Source organism: Ambystoma mexicanum, chromosome 11, assembly GCF_040938575.1.
Source record: "Ambystoma mexicanum isolate Mex_15411 chromosome 11, UKY_AmexF1_1, whole genome shotgun sequence".
NCBI lineage: Eukaryota > Metazoa > Chordata > Amphibia > Caudata > Ambystomatidae > Ambystoma > Ambystoma mexicanum.
The window spans coordinates 660,038,883-660,055,349 of record NC_090934.1 but is presented as its reverse complement, the minus strand read 5'-3'; the positions used below and the strand labels follow the sequence as shown (position 1 = coordinate 660,055,349).

Genomic DNA, 16,467 nt, shown 5'->3' with positions numbered 1-16,467 from the left:
ATGGACCAATCACCCCAAGCGAACTGCGGCTCTACTAAAAGCACTCAAAACCACCCTCTCGGCCTCCATCGACCAACACACACCTCTGAAACAACAGACTGCAAACCGAAAAAAAACGCAAGCACCCAGGTACACGCAAGAACTAAACCCCAGCAAAAGAGTCATCAGGAAACAAGAGAAAACCTGACGCCACTCCAGGACTGTATCTGACCAGGCGCTCCTCAAGGAACTCTGAGTAACCCGCTGACAACTAATCAACACAGCCAAGACCTCCTACTGTCAGAATACAATAGTAGAAGCTGACAATAAAAACAGAGTCCTCTTCAAAGTGGTCAAGCAGTGCGTCAACCCGCTACCCAGCCCAGCCACACCACACTCCATTGAAAAATCTACCGTCACTAACACCTTCTTCATCCACAAAATCAGCAAGATTTGCGAGCTCTGCATCCGTCCCTCCTCACAATATCTCCATACCCTGGACAACATTCAAGACACTATCGACAGAGGACCTGGTAGAAACCCGGGCCGCACTCAAAGCCACATTGTACTCAGATGACATCCTCCCAACATCCATCCTCAAGACCCTTCCCATAGAAGCTATCCTTCTCTACCTGGAGATCATCAACAGCTCCCTAACTCAAGGCACCTTCCCATGAACCCTGAAAAGAGGACAATCTAGGTAACTATTGCCTTCCTAAGTAAGATCTAAGAGAATGTGGTAGCTTCACAACTGCAGCAACACATCGACACCAACAATCTCCTCCAAACCTACCAATCCGGATTCAGACCCAGAAGCAGCACGGAGGCTACAACCATAACAGTGATCGATGACGCCCTCAACATCCTTCATGAGTGCCACCCCTGCCTCCTGATTCTACTCGACTCCTCGGCCGCTTTCGACACAACAGACCACCAGACGCTTACGGACACCCTATATTGGCGCATGGATATCAGCAACTTTGTCCTACGCTGGTTCAAGTCCTTCCTCGCCAACTGCAAGCAGTTTGTTCAGGTGGACTCCTCCAGATTGCCAATGCTATCTGTTACCTGTGGAGTCCCGCAGGGTTCCATCCTCTCCCCAGTGATCTTCAATCTATACATTGAGCCGCTGGGAGCACTCCTAGCCACACACAACATCCATATTCATCAGTATGCCGACAACCCATAATTATACCTCAAGATTGACCGAATCAAGGACTTCCTGAGGCTGTCTGCCTGCTTGCTCCCCTTCCTGAATCTGACTCCCTGGTGGTGGTGGCCTAGCTTGGAGTCTCTTTCTGTATTATTACTGTTCCGAGTCTGACTCTCCAGCCTGCCGATGCTGTGTTTCAAAGTCTGTGTCAACCTGATATTGTAATATCTCCTCTGATATTACATCGGAGTACTGGATAGGGGAGACCTGGCTGACGTGTTGTGGTTGTGTGTTATCGTCTGGTTGAGGAGGCTGTACCGCCTAAGGAGGATTTTGCCGTCGATGGGGCTGCCGTCAACGGTGTCAGTGACAAGCCTTCTTTCTGTGCTTTCTTGGGGGCTGGGGGAGTTTCCTTCCCAGCCACAGAGGCTGTAGGACGGGGTGAAGGGACCTTGATTGTGCAGTCCATGGTTTCCTTCGTTGACAAGTCAGATTTATGGAGCGGAGTGGGTGTGGCAGATTTGTGGAGTGTCGTCAACAAGCTGGACTTGTGAAGTGTCATCGACGAGGAGGTCTTATGCGGCGTTGAAGGACTAGATGCCAGATGCTTTGACGCCATTGACGTCGATGAGCTGACCTTACATAGAGACACGGGGCATGAGTGGGGGGTGGGCGGCGGGAGGGATAGAGACAAGGGGCATGAGCGGGGGGTGGCCTGTGGGAGGGATAGAGACACGGGACATGAGTGGGGGGTGGGCGGCGGGAGGGATAGACACACGGGGCATGAGCGGGGTGGGGGGAGGGGAGAGACACACGGGGCATGAGCGGGGGTGGGAGGGAGGGGAGAGACACACGGGGCATGAGCGGGGGTGGGGGGAGGGGAGAGACACGGGGCATGAGCGGGGGTGGTTGGAGGGGAGAGACACACAAGGCATGAGCGGGGGTGGGCGGCGGGAGGGATAGAGACACGGGGCATGAGCTGGAGAGAGACACACGGGGCATGAGCGGGGGGTGGGCGGGAGGGGGAGAGACACACAGGGCATGAGCTTGGGGTTGGGCGGCGGGAGGGTTAGAGACACGGGGCATGAGCGGGGGGTGGGCAGCGGGAGGGATAGACACACGGGGCATGAGCGGCAGGAGGGATACACACACAGGGCATGAGCGGGGGGTAGGCAGCGGGAGGGATAGACACACGGGGCATGAGCCGGGGGTGGGTGGCGGGAGGGATAGACACACGGGGCATGAGCCGGGGTGGGCGGCGGGAGGGATAGACACACGGGGCATGAGCTGGAGTGGGCGGCGGGAGGGATAGAGACACGGGGTATGAGCGGGGGGTGGGCGGCGGGAGGGATAGACACACGGGGCATGAGCGGGGGTGGGGCGGAGGGAGAGAGACACACGGGGCATGAGCGGGGGGTGGGGAGGAGGGAGAGAGACACATGGGGCATGAGCGGGGGTGGGGGGAGGGGAGAGACACAGGGCATGAGCGGGGGTGGGGGGAGGGGCGAGACACACATGGCATTAGCGGGGGTGGGGGGAGGGGAGAGACGCACGGGGCATGAGCGGGGGTGGGGGGAGGGAGAGAGACACACGGGGCATGAGTGGGGGGTGGGGGGTGGGAGAGAGACACACGGCGTGTGTCTCTCAACCTCCCCCCACCCACGGCGTTCGTGTGCAGGTGGCAGATCCCGCTCCTCGGCCCTCCGCTGGCCACCGTGTGCCGATGGCGTGAGTGGGGGGCTGGAGGAACAGGAGAGACACAGAGCATGAATGGGGGTGGGGGGGACAAGAAGGACACACGGGGCATGAGCGGGGGTGGGAGGAACAGGAGACAGACACGGGCGGACTTACTGTGCAGGCAGCAGATCCCGCTCCTGCTGACAAAGCCTCTCATGCGAGGAACAAAGATGGCGGGCGTCTCTGAAGCCAGACGCACTGCATGCTTTCTCCGCATCCAATGAGAGAGCACGTCAGATGTCCGCGGACATCACGCAAGCTGCTTGCCCAATCACCGTCCTGTCCACGGAGCGGACAGGGTAGTGTGTCCACGAAGCGAACACAGATATCACTAATATTTTTCACTTACATTTTTGTAATTTTTTTAAAAACTACTGGACGGATTTACATTTTCTGGGGTTTTTTGGTTTTACTTGTAACCATAATATGGAAAGGTTGTTATTAGTGCAAAGTAAGTGTGATGTTCCTTTCAAGTACTTGTTGCACTGAATTTGATAGGTTTTTCTTAGGGCAACTGAAACATATCGTCCCTTTAACAACGTTTTTTGTCAGGGAATGTCATAGCTTTTTAGTAGTGCAGCTTACCCATAACGTCCCTTTAGCAATGTTTTTTGTGAGTGAATTGCATAGGTTTTAACTAGTGTAACTTAAGCATAATGGGCCTCATTACGACCCTGGCGCTAAGTGAAAAACGATGGCAGTAAATGGTTACCGCCATCGTTTTCCGCTAGGTCCGATTATGACCCGTGACCGTTAACTACGATGCCATTAGCGGCATCGTAGTTAACGCTGCCGCTAACTGCGCAAATGGCGCGCGCACGCGACCTCCCACACCGTACTTAGCGCCATGGCGGAAAGGTACGCAAATGCCGACCCAAACGGACATGCACCTAACGCCATCACCCAGCCCGTTAAGTACCTTACCGCCATGGTGCTAATTACGCCATCGCGAACCAATCGTAAATGGCCATGTAAAGTGAATGCAGCTGCCACAGGTGCACAGATACAGCACAGGTGAAGGCAATACAGACTCAGGATGTACAAAAAGAGCACACCCCACCCCTTCCCACACCCAGTCACACTCCACAATGATACCAATACGACTAGCAATGTTGGGGCTGGAGGACCTGATAGCAATGCAAGTGCTACAACAGCAACAACAACAGGCAGCACAGAGGAGACGCAGGAGGAGAAGGAGGGCAAGGCAGGCCCAGCAAGCCCCACCAGCACAGCCAGTGCCACCACGCAGGCAGCCCCCAATCCCACGCATCAGAGCCAATCCATTCAACCTCACTGCTGAGCAGATCCACACCCTGTACCGTTTGGACCGGGACACCATCACCACCATCGTAGACATGACACACAACGACATCGTCAGCATGATAGAAACTCCAACTGCCATCCCACCCCTACTGAAGGTAGTGTCTGTACTCCACTTCCTGGCCACAGGCACCTACCAGCACACAGTGGGGCACTTGCATGGCATTTCACAACCATTATTCTCACGAACACTCATCCAAGTGCTCGATGCCCTCCTCAAGCACACAGACGACCACATCTCATTACCACGGACTGCCCAGGAGATTGCAAACACCAAAGTGGGTTTCCATGCACTAGCCGGCATACCTGGTTGCATTGGTGCCATCGACTGCACCCATGTGGAATTGGTGGTTTCACGTGCCATGGAGGTACTGTACCGCAACCGGAAACAGTTCCACTCAATCAACGTGCAAATGGTCTGTGACTCCAACAAGATCATCACACATTGTTGTGCCCGATTCCCCGGATCAACCCATGATTCTATGGTCCTGAGGAACTCCACAATACCACGCTACATGGAGCGACATGCAGGCCCAAGATCCTGGCTACTCGGTGAGTCCAATGTCATGACCATGGAAATGTGAACTGGGTAGGTGAATGACGTACCAATGCATACCTCACCTGGCTGAAAGGGGGGGGATGATGCATACTCCACCTGGCTGAAAGGGGGGGGGGATGATGCATACTCCACCTGGCTGTGAGTAGCAGAGAGAACGGAGACAGATGATACCCTAAAGCAACCCAAACTCCACCCAACACCAGTAAAGCCAATACCCAATGTATGCAGCCCTACCATGTGAATGAGGTTGTGTCCCAACCATGACACAACCATCTGCAAGTGCATTCTACCAATTCAGACCACATTGTCAACAATGAAATGCAACTACATGCACGTCACCAAACACCATCAACCGATAGGCCTGTCCCCCATAACTGCCCATGAAGGAGGCACATGACGGACAGAAACATCAACACACCATTACACAGACAGCAGGGCCCCCAAAATGTCCCTATCTACATCAGCATTGCTCACTGGGGTCATGATGAGGCCCACAGCAATGTTGCAATGATGTGCGCATTGCCATCACAGGACATGTGCCAGGCCAACTAAACAAACAGCATGAACGGACACAGTGGATGGGCACTCACAATGCACTCCACCCCTCTGCATACATTGGGTGATGGCATGCAAAACAGGCCATGAGAGCCATGAGCATATACTGTTTGCATTGCGTGAATCAATTAGTGCATGTGGAAGTGAGCCAAAGTAACAGTTGGATGCAAGCCATGGTGGCACATGTTCTTGATCAGACGTCATGACTGACACATACATTCTCGCCTACATACAGGTGATGCAGGCTATCCCCTGAAGAGGTGGCTCCTTATACCAGTCCGGAACCCGCAGAACCAGCACGAGGAGGGCTTCAACCGTGCACATACACGTACCCTTGTGGTCATAGAGCAGACATTCGGCCTATTGAAGGCACGGTTCCGATGCCTCAGCAGGTCTGGTGGGGCACTCCTGTACCGCCATGAGAAGGTGGCAAAGATGGTCATGGCATGTGTCATGCTACACAATATGTGCGTCAGACGGAATGTGCCCCTGCCCCCTGACGCAGAACTGCAACCACCTGACGATGAGGATGAGGAGGGTGCAGATGGGGCCGCACCTCATGGAGGAGGCGATGCACAGGAGGGGCGTGAAATGCCTCAAAATATCATCGAACACTGCTTCTAGCACACACGGCTGGTGTGTATCACATGGAGACTGCACTTGGGGCACTGTGTGTCTCTGGGACATGCACACTGTGGACTGTACACCAATAAAGCACACATATGCAATGAAAATGTCCACACATTTCATTTCGGAAAAGGAAAAAGTGTATTTCAATCATAATTTGTCGTGACACACCCCCTCCCCCCTCCCCCTTGCACACCCCAACACACCCCCTCCCACCTCCCCCCTCCCCCCTACACACCCCAACACACCCCCTACCACCTCCCCCCTCCCCCTGCACACCCCAACACACCCTCTCCCACCTCCCCGCTCCCCCCTGCACACCCCAACACACCCCATGTAAGTGTCTACAGTTGCCTGTGACAGTGGCCACAGGCTGTTACGAGCCCCCTCTCCCGGCCCCCGGGGCACCCGTGCCTGTGGAGCGCAGGTTCCGTCCTGAACGTCGGACGGGGCTGCTCTGTGCAGAACTGGCAGCGGAGGATATCCCTGCCTGCTCCCGTGCATGCACGTCCTGTAGGGTGAGCTCAGTGAGCACACGACGCAACCCGGCAAGTTCGCCACAAATGTCCCTTGACATGGCCTGCATAGCATCCCTCAGGGTGGCAGTGCTCTACACAATTTCGGCCCTTAGGGTCTCCGTGGCCTGTTCAATGGTTGCCTTAGCCCCCACACATTCCACAGCATGCTCAGTCAGCAGCGTGGACAGATTTTGCTGCCGTTGTATGATGTCCTCGAGAGACTGCTGCCCCTGCTGGGCCATGCCCAGTGCTGGTGGTGTGATGGAGGGGCTGCTCCCCTCCTGTGGACTAAGAACTGGGCATGGGGTAGAAGGCCACTCCTCTTCCTCTGTGTGCCCCTGTGTGTGATCCTCATGGGGGCTGGCATTTGACAAACAGGGGGAATGTAGGTCAGTGAGGCTTCTGACGTTGTGCTCCTAAATGTCAGAGTCTGAACATGCAGCAATTGCAGCTGTTTCACCCATGTTGCTGCTGGCCGCAGACCCGGTGCCTTCTGTGGCAGGCAATGTTGGTACAGGTGGTGCTGCTGCTGCTGGCCTGCTGCCTACTGGGGTGCTTGCCGGTGGGCCGTCCGGTTTGCTTGCAGTGGATTCTGCTTGTTGTGGGGTCTGCCTCACTGCAGCTGAGGTTGAGGGTGCGGGGATGGTATTCTTGGCCTTCTTGGCTCTTTACGTCGCAGGGGTGTCCTGGTCCTCAGGGTGTGATTCTGTGCCTGTGGTGGAGCAAAGGAGGGAGGGCGTTATTGATGGGTCTGCGGACTTTGGAATGACAATGATTGCCTTGATTCTGGTCAGTAGATGAGGCAGATTTCAGGCAGGGCCATGCAGGTTGTCTCCTTTTTGTGTGGAATGTGGATGGAGGTATGTGGGTGCCAGCAGTGTATACAGGGTGGAGTTCGCATGTGGCTGTGGGCAGTGTCCAGCTAATGTGTTGCATTTACACTCTAGGGCAACGTTGTGCTACACATGAATGGACTGCAGTGACTGTGGCATGTCTTGTTTGAGGCACCTACCTTCATCGCCTGATGTCGGAACTCCCCTTTCCATCCCTCCGACGCCTTCAATGCCTTCCATGCCAATCGTGGTGGCACATATTTCCTCCCACGGTTGGAGTTTCAGTGGGGATTCCGAACCTCCACCGGTACCCAGGGCAAGGTTGCGGTTCGCAGAGATGACGGCTCTGACCCGTATGCGAAGGTCATCCCAACGCTTCCTGCACTGCTGTGGGGTGCGGGGTACGGTCCCCACCGCGCTGACGCGCTCGGCCACCAGGGCCCATATGGCCTTCTTTTTTGCTATCGCTGGCCTGGTCATTTCCGGCGAGAAAACAACAGCTGCATTGTCTTGCAGGGTCTCCGCAAGCATGCAGAGTTCCTCCCGGGTAAATCTTTCCTGGCGCTGGCGGTCACATGCCTTCTTAACAAATTGTTTTGCCCACTAACCCATCTCCTAAATAAATGGTAAAAATATGGCACCTAAAAAAGCACTCAATCTATCTTACCAACCTAAAGCAAGTTCCCAAAAGGTCATTGTCTGCACAGCTGTGGTTTTATCTAGGCTGGACTATTGCAACAGCCTCTTTATAAATCTGCCCACTTCTACTCTCTGCATTCTGCAATTCATCCAGAAAAGGACTGCGTAATTTGTCTTTGGCCTTGAGCCCAGGGATCGTATCATTCTTGGACGGAAATGTCTGCAATAGCTCTCAGTGGCTGCGAGGAATAAGATGAAAACCCTCTACATTATGCACAAGGTCTTCTGGGCCCTGGGACCTCAATACCTTCAACTCTCACTTCCTATATATCTCCCTGCTCAAGCTCTTCCCTCATCCGCCTCCAACTCCCTCTGGGTCAGTCCATTCTGCAAGCAACCAATTGGTGGTAGATCTCTTTCATCGGCTGGGGCCTCCCTCTGCAACAGCGTCCCTGCCTCCCTGACACTTGAGGAGAACCATCGCTGGTTCCGGAAGCACCTCAACGCCTTTCTCTTTGCGTCTCCTTCTTCTCCTCCTCTCCCCGCCTGACTTCTTGGCTGAAAATGATTCTGCGCTGGTTACCTGGCCACTCTCTGATGTCGGACCCAGGCCGCCTCCCCCCGCCAGTCGCACCCCTGCACTGCCTTTTTGGCAAACCCCGCACTTGGGGATTCTTTTTTGTATCCCTAACAGTTCCACCACCACCTGATGTCTGCACTTATCCTTGCACTTGGCCACTCGGGCCATATTTTGACTTATTGTCATTTGTTCTTCTTCCCATGTACTGCACTTTCTCCTCCCCCTACCCATGCAGTTGGGTGATCTGAGTGACACCTGGCCTAGTAGGTTTGTTGTCTGTCTCTCCTCTGTTCCCATTCCCTTGCCTTGTCGTGCCTTGCAAAACTTGTGTATAGGCGCATTATAAATGCCATATCATACAATTTCACATCATATGATATCATATATACATTGCATTCATAACAACAGGATGCTTGTCACTTACCTTGTACACTTCACAGGTTTTCTTTTTCCGCAGTACCCCACTTACTACAAAAAAATGTAAAAAATGATCGCACAAAAGCAGCACTGAATGCATGTTACCAACTTCAAACAAGTACATACAGTGCATGCATACAAACAGGATGCCTGCCCCTTACCTTGCACACTTCCACCATAGGCTTCTGCACTTCTTTGTACAAAGAGACCCTCTGACACAGTTTTTGCATACACACCACAACCCCAAACCTTATTTAGCAATGCCTTAACTCCATAGTCCCGTTTCCATGGCTCCCATCCTGAAAATGGCCGGATGTGGCACGTGTAATTCTGAAACTAGTGCACAATCTGCAGAGTTTTCCTGCTTGGAAGGTGGTGGGTGGGGAGTGTGAAACAGGGTAGGGGATTGGGTCTTTAGTGGGCTGTCTGAAATGTTTTTTTATTTTTTTTCTTCATTTTTATACATTCTTGCAAACATCCTTTTTTGTTTTTCTCTATTTATGAGTTTCTGTTTGCATCTCCTCTTCCAATTTTTACCAATTTATGGTCAACGCTTCTTGCACAGTGCAAAAGAAAATGGTATTGCCAATAGCGTTCAAAGAAATGCCATTTGCATGGAAGCAGTGTATAATTTGCAACTTCATGCTCTCATAGTGGGTGGAGAACATCTCATTAGTGCACATAAATGCAGATATGCTTCTGTTTATAAGACCCCTTCCGAGCTCTGGCTGGGGACAAATTACACCGGCATGGTCCAATACTCCTCTTTGTGGAATGGTTGAGAAAACAACCTTCGCAGTGGGAAAAATCTGCATCCCTGCATTCATCAACTTCTTCAAATGACAGAGCAAACGTCCACACGACATGTAACCCAAATGTATACCTACATAATGCACCACGACAACTTGAACAGTAACGTAAAGGCCACATATCTGCAAAGGGGAACCATACCGCCCAAGACTGCATACATAGAGACTGGTCCACAAAGCATCCACTCCTTCCAACCCGAAATTAACAGCTATGCCTCTTTGCACGGCATATTTGTGCAGATCTTATACAAAGGTATTGCCCACGATTAGCACTGTGCGTCTCTCCATCTCTACCAACCTCATTACACAGAGAGTATTGGGAAAAAGTAGTACCGCCCCTTCCTGTGAACCACACCCTTGACCCCCGATTCCATAATCCCCACAGTTCCATTCGCATGGCCACCATGCTCAGAATGGCAGGATGTGGCACGTGCGCTTTCCCAGCGACAGCGAGGGCTACACCCTAGTAAAGCAGGGACAGTCCTCACCTCTCCACTGTTCTTCCAGCACTCCCTCATTGAGTACTGTTAAATATTCAATCATGCATGCAGCAATCACAGCCAAGAACTCTGCATCCAACACTATCATTTCTGTACAGCACTCCATATTTATCGTTGAACACTCCGAGTACACGTCATGTGTGCTTCCAAAGCACCTTCAGTAAAAAGTTCTGGAAAGAAATCCACGATTTCAGCATCCAAAATCATCCAGAGCAGCACCCATCATGCCTTCGACCATGCACACAAGAGTCTACTGCTTGCCCACACCCAGCACAACATAATGGAGCCATGCATGCAAACATGTGGCCAGAAACCACAATCCACAAACGTAACATAGCCAGAAGCACTTCTACCCAACCCCATAACACAGTGATGCATGGAAACATTTAACAGGTAGCCGATACCACAAACATACCACTGCCTCTGTCACCGCTACCCACTTCCATTCACAAAGTATTGTGTTACTGCCAACCAAACCACACAATCTTCACAACATTGGGCCTACTCCCAGGAAGCTACACAAACCAGAATATCCAAGCACATAGAAGATTCACTTCAACCCTAACCTCTTCTATACTGACAGTGTTCCAAGACTGCACCCAGTGGGCACACTGCAGGACTTCTCCAGCCATACACCGAAAACCGTAGGATGTTCCAACAATGGCTGCACCCCCAAGGAAATAACAATATAAGCATGTCAGCGCACTTCTGGTGCGCTATGAACAGTAAAAAGTGCTCCACAACCATTCTGTAAAGAAGACCACTCTCTGAGAGATGCAGTCAAAATTGCATTGCTGCGGTGGGTGTGGTGAAGGCCTTGGCCTTTGGGTGAATGGCCTACTGCCTTTGGCCATGCACCCAATAGTCTAGGCCAACCCAGTGCAATGTAATCCAGCCATTCATGGCAACATGACACCAAGTATCACAATCCACACACGTACCACAGCCACCGGCACTCCTACCCAACCTCTGCACCGTTATACAGCTATGCATAGAAACATGCACCTTTTAGCAGAAACTACAAACTTAACACAGCCTCCGACACCCATACCCACTTTTATTCACATACAATGTCGTTACTACCAACCGAACCAACCAACAATAACAATATATGCATGTCAGCGGACTTCTGGTGCTCTATGAAGTCTACAATGTGCTCCACAACCATTCAGTAAAGGTGAGCACCATCTGACAGATGCAGTCTAAACTGCATTGCTGCGGTGGGTGTGGGCAAGGCCTAGACTACTGGGTGCATGGCCTATGGCTTACAGCCTTTGGCCATGCACCCAATAGTCTAGGCCATGCCCACACCCACCGCAACATAAAGCAGCCCTGCATGGCAGCATGTGACCAAGTACCACACTCCACACACCTACCACAGCCACCGCCATTGCTACCCAACCTCTGCACCATAATACAGCTATGCATGGCAACATGCAACAGTTAGCAGAATCTACAAACATAACACAGCCTCTGGCACCCATACCGACTTTCATTCACATAGTATGGTGTTACTGCCAACCAAACCAAAATAATGTTTGCAACAGTGGCCCTGCTCCTAGCACTCTATTCAGTAAACAAAAGCAATGCTGCATAGTGCAGTACAGTAGTCAGCACTCCGCGCAATGGACCCTACACAATCCTATGGAATATGCAGTTCACCCCATCCAATTCTATGCACACACTTTTAAAATATTGCACCCACTTGACACATTGCAGTATCCAAGCACATAGAAGATGCACTTCAAGCCTACCCTCTTCTACTGACAGTATTGCAACACTGCACTCAGTGCACACACTGCAGAACAGTTCACTCCATTAGCTGCAGCCATGGAGTAAACACTGTAGGATGTGCTAACAAACACCACACCCATGGAATGAACAATGTATGCAATACTGACAAAACACACACTGAAGGCAACAATGTCAAACCTAATTGCTAACAGGGCACATAGTTGGCGGTGCAAGGCCTCCATCTGCGCTTCGAATGGGCTATGGGCACACAATCAACACACCGGAGTACACGCTTTCTTACAATGTGCATGTCATGTGCAATGCACTCCCCTTCTGCAATTGATCTCCCACCAGTCACTACGGAAAGAGGTCTCTGCACCAGCCCTCGCGCCGCAACAAAGCCTGCCTGCATTCATCACACATGGTAGTCCCCTGTGCAGAGACCTGTGAATTGGCGCTGTACGCACAGATACTGCAGGCACATCAACGTCTTCGTCCACCCATTGACATATCTCTGATGAACCACTTCTCACTCCCCCACCCTTTATATCCCTTGTTCCCACCACCACATGGGGTAATATATGTTCTGCAATGCACTCCGCTTCTGAAAACCAGCTGCCACGAGTCACCACGGTAAGAGGTCGCAGCATGAGCTATCATGATGAAGGCACACATGGTAGTCGCCTGTGCAGGGACAGGCAAATGGGCGCAGTAGGCACAGATACTGCAGGCACACCCATGTCTTCGTACACCTAATAATCACACATCTCAGATGACCACTTCTCTCTCCCCCGCCCTTTCCATCCCTTCTTCCCACCACCACATGCTGTATATTAGGTTTGTCAGTCCCTTTCGGCGCTGCACTGTCCCCCGATACACCATGGCGGCGTTTCCAAAAAACGTAGACGGACAGCACGCTTCCCTACAGCCAACCACTGCCCTCGTCCAATGTTCGCCGACATCACGGCTTACTGCAAGCCGTTAGGGAAATTTCTCAAACAAGTGCTAAATTCCCTCTACCTTAGAGCCCTCCAGCTCTTTTGCTATATTTTGGGGCTTTGAACTTTTCATTTTTAATGTGTTTTACTTTTGTGTTCTTTGGTTATGGAGTTTAAAACAACTCCAGTGGCATCATCTTTTTCTGTGTGTCACACAGCACCTTCAGTGCAGTGGCACAGGGATGTCTTTCAGACTTCCCAAGTTTTAAATACCTTCTCTGGGACTGACTACTGTCTCCCAGAACATGTAAAGTTAAATTGACTTTACTAGTCTCTTTAAATTTACTGACCCAGCACACACTATCTTACTATAGAGTGCTGGAGGGGTTGCTTAGCTTCCCCTGAGTCATAACACGTGTGTAACAGTACAATGTTACCTTTTCCTACTTTAAATGGCTGGTGGCAGTGGTTTAGATCAACTACTGTGTTTTTCCCCGACCTCTAACAACCGTAGCTAAAAATCGGGTCAGCTATGTTTTTCAATATGGCGCCCCAGACCTGTGTGTGAAAACAGACTCCGGTCATCTTTTGTCAACATTTCTTTTAGAAAAAGTCCTTCTTGTGTTTGTCTCTGCGTGCCAAACCAGGTTTGGTCCCTTTGACTGTTGGTCTTTGGCGGGCTTTAGTGCTGAAGCCCTCCTCTGGCGCCTGAGTGTCTGGGGTGGACAGGATGTGAGGGAGGTGCCCAAAACTCCCTGTGCTTAGTCTCCTAGGAGACCTGAATGCACTCTGGCGTGATTGGCCAGCTGGCAAGGACAGCCACCCTGCTGTGTGAGTGACAGCCAGGCTGGAATGAATGGGGAAAAACTGTTTAAAAGCAGGTCTCTGGGACTTGAAAAGCAGAGTCGACCACTGGAACCAAAGAACCGAAGACGAGCTGAAGGAAGAGGACTGCTGCAACTCCTGGACGACCGGTGAAGCCCTGCTGCAGGTCCGAATTGCCTGAAACTCCATCGACAGAGAAGCCCTTCAAGGTTAACTTCTTCCCTTGAGTTTGGTGGGAACAACCAACTCGCAAACCACCTGGACACCGTCCCCATCTGGTCGAATTTTTCATCAGAGTGCTGTTGAAAACCGGATAGCCAGAGGGAAGGAAACCAGCTTGTGGACTTTAAGGCACTCGCACCTTAAATCAACGTCTTGCTACAGCTTCAGGCCTCATCCCTTGGACAGTGCATGAACCTCCTAACATCCTCCTTGTCCCCATGACAAGCTCAGGAACAGCGAGATCTGCTCGAACTGCCAGGAACAACTGCCTCAGCTACAGCTTTCTTCATTAACAAGGTACTGTGCAAACCTGGTCCGGAAATCTTCGGCCATCGAGAAAGTGTGTGAAACTTTCCTCAACTACGAAGGCTTGTCCTTCCCTAAACATTTGTCAAACTTTTCACCTAGCCAAATTCTTCTAAACTCTGCGGCAAAAACTTAACCGTTACTACCAGAACTGTGCTATCCTATACAAAGACTGAACCATTGACTTTGGCCCAGACCTATGAGAAGAAATGTTGATTGTAGATAAATGAAACCCTTTGCCCTGCCTATGAATGTATGTGGGCTGTCTATTCTTATAACCTTGTCTTTTTACTCCTTTAATAAGTATCTCAAGTGCCTTTTTGCTCCCACTTCATTGGAGCTAAACATGTTTATTTACTTACCGGTTGGATGTTTGTGGTTTATTAGTATGTGATAGTGATCTGCTTATGCTAGTGTAATGTTTTCTAACTGACAGAGTAAATAAATGTATAGTCTTTTACCAAGAAACCTTGAGTGTTTGTTTGAATCACTGTATCAGTTGGACCTTTGTGTAACTTGTTCTACTGCTCACTTAAACTCTTGAGATAAGTCTGCCTGCTCAGCCATCGCTATCACTTTACTGCGTAGTACGGGCTTCTATCAAAGGTGAAATGGTGCTTACACTTGTAGTCTGCCTAACACAAGCCACTGAGACTTTTGTCCGCGGAGCAAACAGGGAAATGGGTCAGTGGAGCGGAGCCAGATGGCACTATATTTTGAGACGTACATTTCAGTTCTTTGCAACAAAAGTACTGGTCGGATTTCCACCAAACACACAAAGGCACACTTTCTGAACCAAGCCTCCGCTCCTGCCGCAAATTTGGTTAAAATCTATCCAGCCGTTCGGCCTGTAGCCGTGTGTAAGTTTTTCCCCATTCAGTCTATTGGAAAAAAAAAGTGGGGACCGCCCTAAAATTTTGACCCACCCTCCCACACCCCCTCCACAAAACCACACCCATATACTTTTTTGGCAAAGTTTGGTGAAGATTCGTCCACGGGGAGCAAAGTTATAAACTGCCGAAAAAGTGGTCTTCCTATGGGTTTAGCAACTTAACCATAACTACACAGCTGCTACAGTGGGCCGTGTAATATTATATATATATATATATATATGGTTGATTATGTGGAGAAATGTGTATATAATGAGTCCAATCCTTTAAAGAAATTATATTGAAGTGGACCGTTACATAGATGAGATATTTGTAATTTGGCATGGCAGCACACATTAATTAGTAAATTATAACGTGGTTACAAGATCAAAATCAAAACATAAAATGGACTGTTCAGTGGCACAGCAACCAAATCATTCTTTTGGACTTGATTATGAAAAGATAAAGGAGAAGGTTTGATAATTGACTTGTACACTTAACCGGCAGACTGAACCCCTTATTCCACTCTGAAAGCTGTAACCAGATGAGCTTGAAATACAATCTACCTGTGGGTCAGTTCTTCATAATTCAGAGAAACTGTTCTTCGAAGAACGACTTTGAAAAACATGCGTGCATACTGTGACAAGTTTGAGGATGTCGTCTCTTCTCCCCTAGGGGAGACCTTTCCCATTGGGGCATGGCGGTATGTCCCCAGTACAATAATCCCCTTAGGGGTGGTGCACCGAGGGAGGACCACATGGGCAAGGGACCCCCTTATGGGATTAGAGGCAACTGTCTTCAGAGAACACGTTATTCCACCGGAAAGGTACCTCTTAACCCCTCTCCAATGTTTAATCCTCCTCTCCCTTCTTTTGACCAAACCCATATTTGGTATAGTTGGGTTAGACAAATTGTAGAACATGTTAGCTCTGTTAAATCTGTATTTCTGACATGTACTGAGAAGAAGAAGAGCATCAGGAGTCCAAGGATTACTATGGAGAAACAGTATGAGCATTCTAGATTCTCAAGGGCTGAGACAAAGAAAATACGGAGTCCAAGGATCATTGCCGAAAAGCAGGATGAGCGCTCTAGTTTGTCAATGAGCGTGATTGACCCAAAGCAACTCCTTTGCCCAACGTAGGAGAAATACCAAACAGCTGATATGCCCGAGAGAGACGATCCAAGGAGGAGGAGGAAACCAGCCGGCCGAGCTGCAGACAGCAGGAAGAGAGCTAGCTGAAGGGAAGCCAAAAACAGAGGGAGAAGAGAATGTGAGCAAGATCCCAGAACACAGGACTGCTTGTGTCACTGCTGTCCAGAGCCTTTGTCATGAACCTCCAGGCCGCC

At 50.6% G+C, this 16,467-nt stretch overlaps 1 protein-coding gene across 5 annotated transcripts in view; it reads right to left on the bottom strand.

Annotated features, from left to right (window-relative positions):
- The window catches only part of METTL15 (methyltransferase 15, mitochondrial 12S rRNA N4-cytidine), a 1,712,973-nt gene that overhangs the window by 156,565 nt on the left and 1,539,941 nt on the right, over positions 1-16,467 (bottom strand). For 3 of the 5 annotated variants that reach the window (XM_069623524.1, XM_069623523.1, XM_069623526.1), the window contains exon 6: positions 8,925-8,968. The exons of the other annotated variants lie outside the window; for them this stretch is intronic. In XM_069623524.1, coding sequence (XP_069479625.1) covers positions 8,935-8,968 — 34 coding nt within the window. In that variant the 3' untranslated portion in view covers positions 8,925-8,934. The remainder of the gene's footprint in view (positions 1-8,924; positions 8,969-16,467) is intronic. 5 annotated transcript variants of the gene reach the window in all.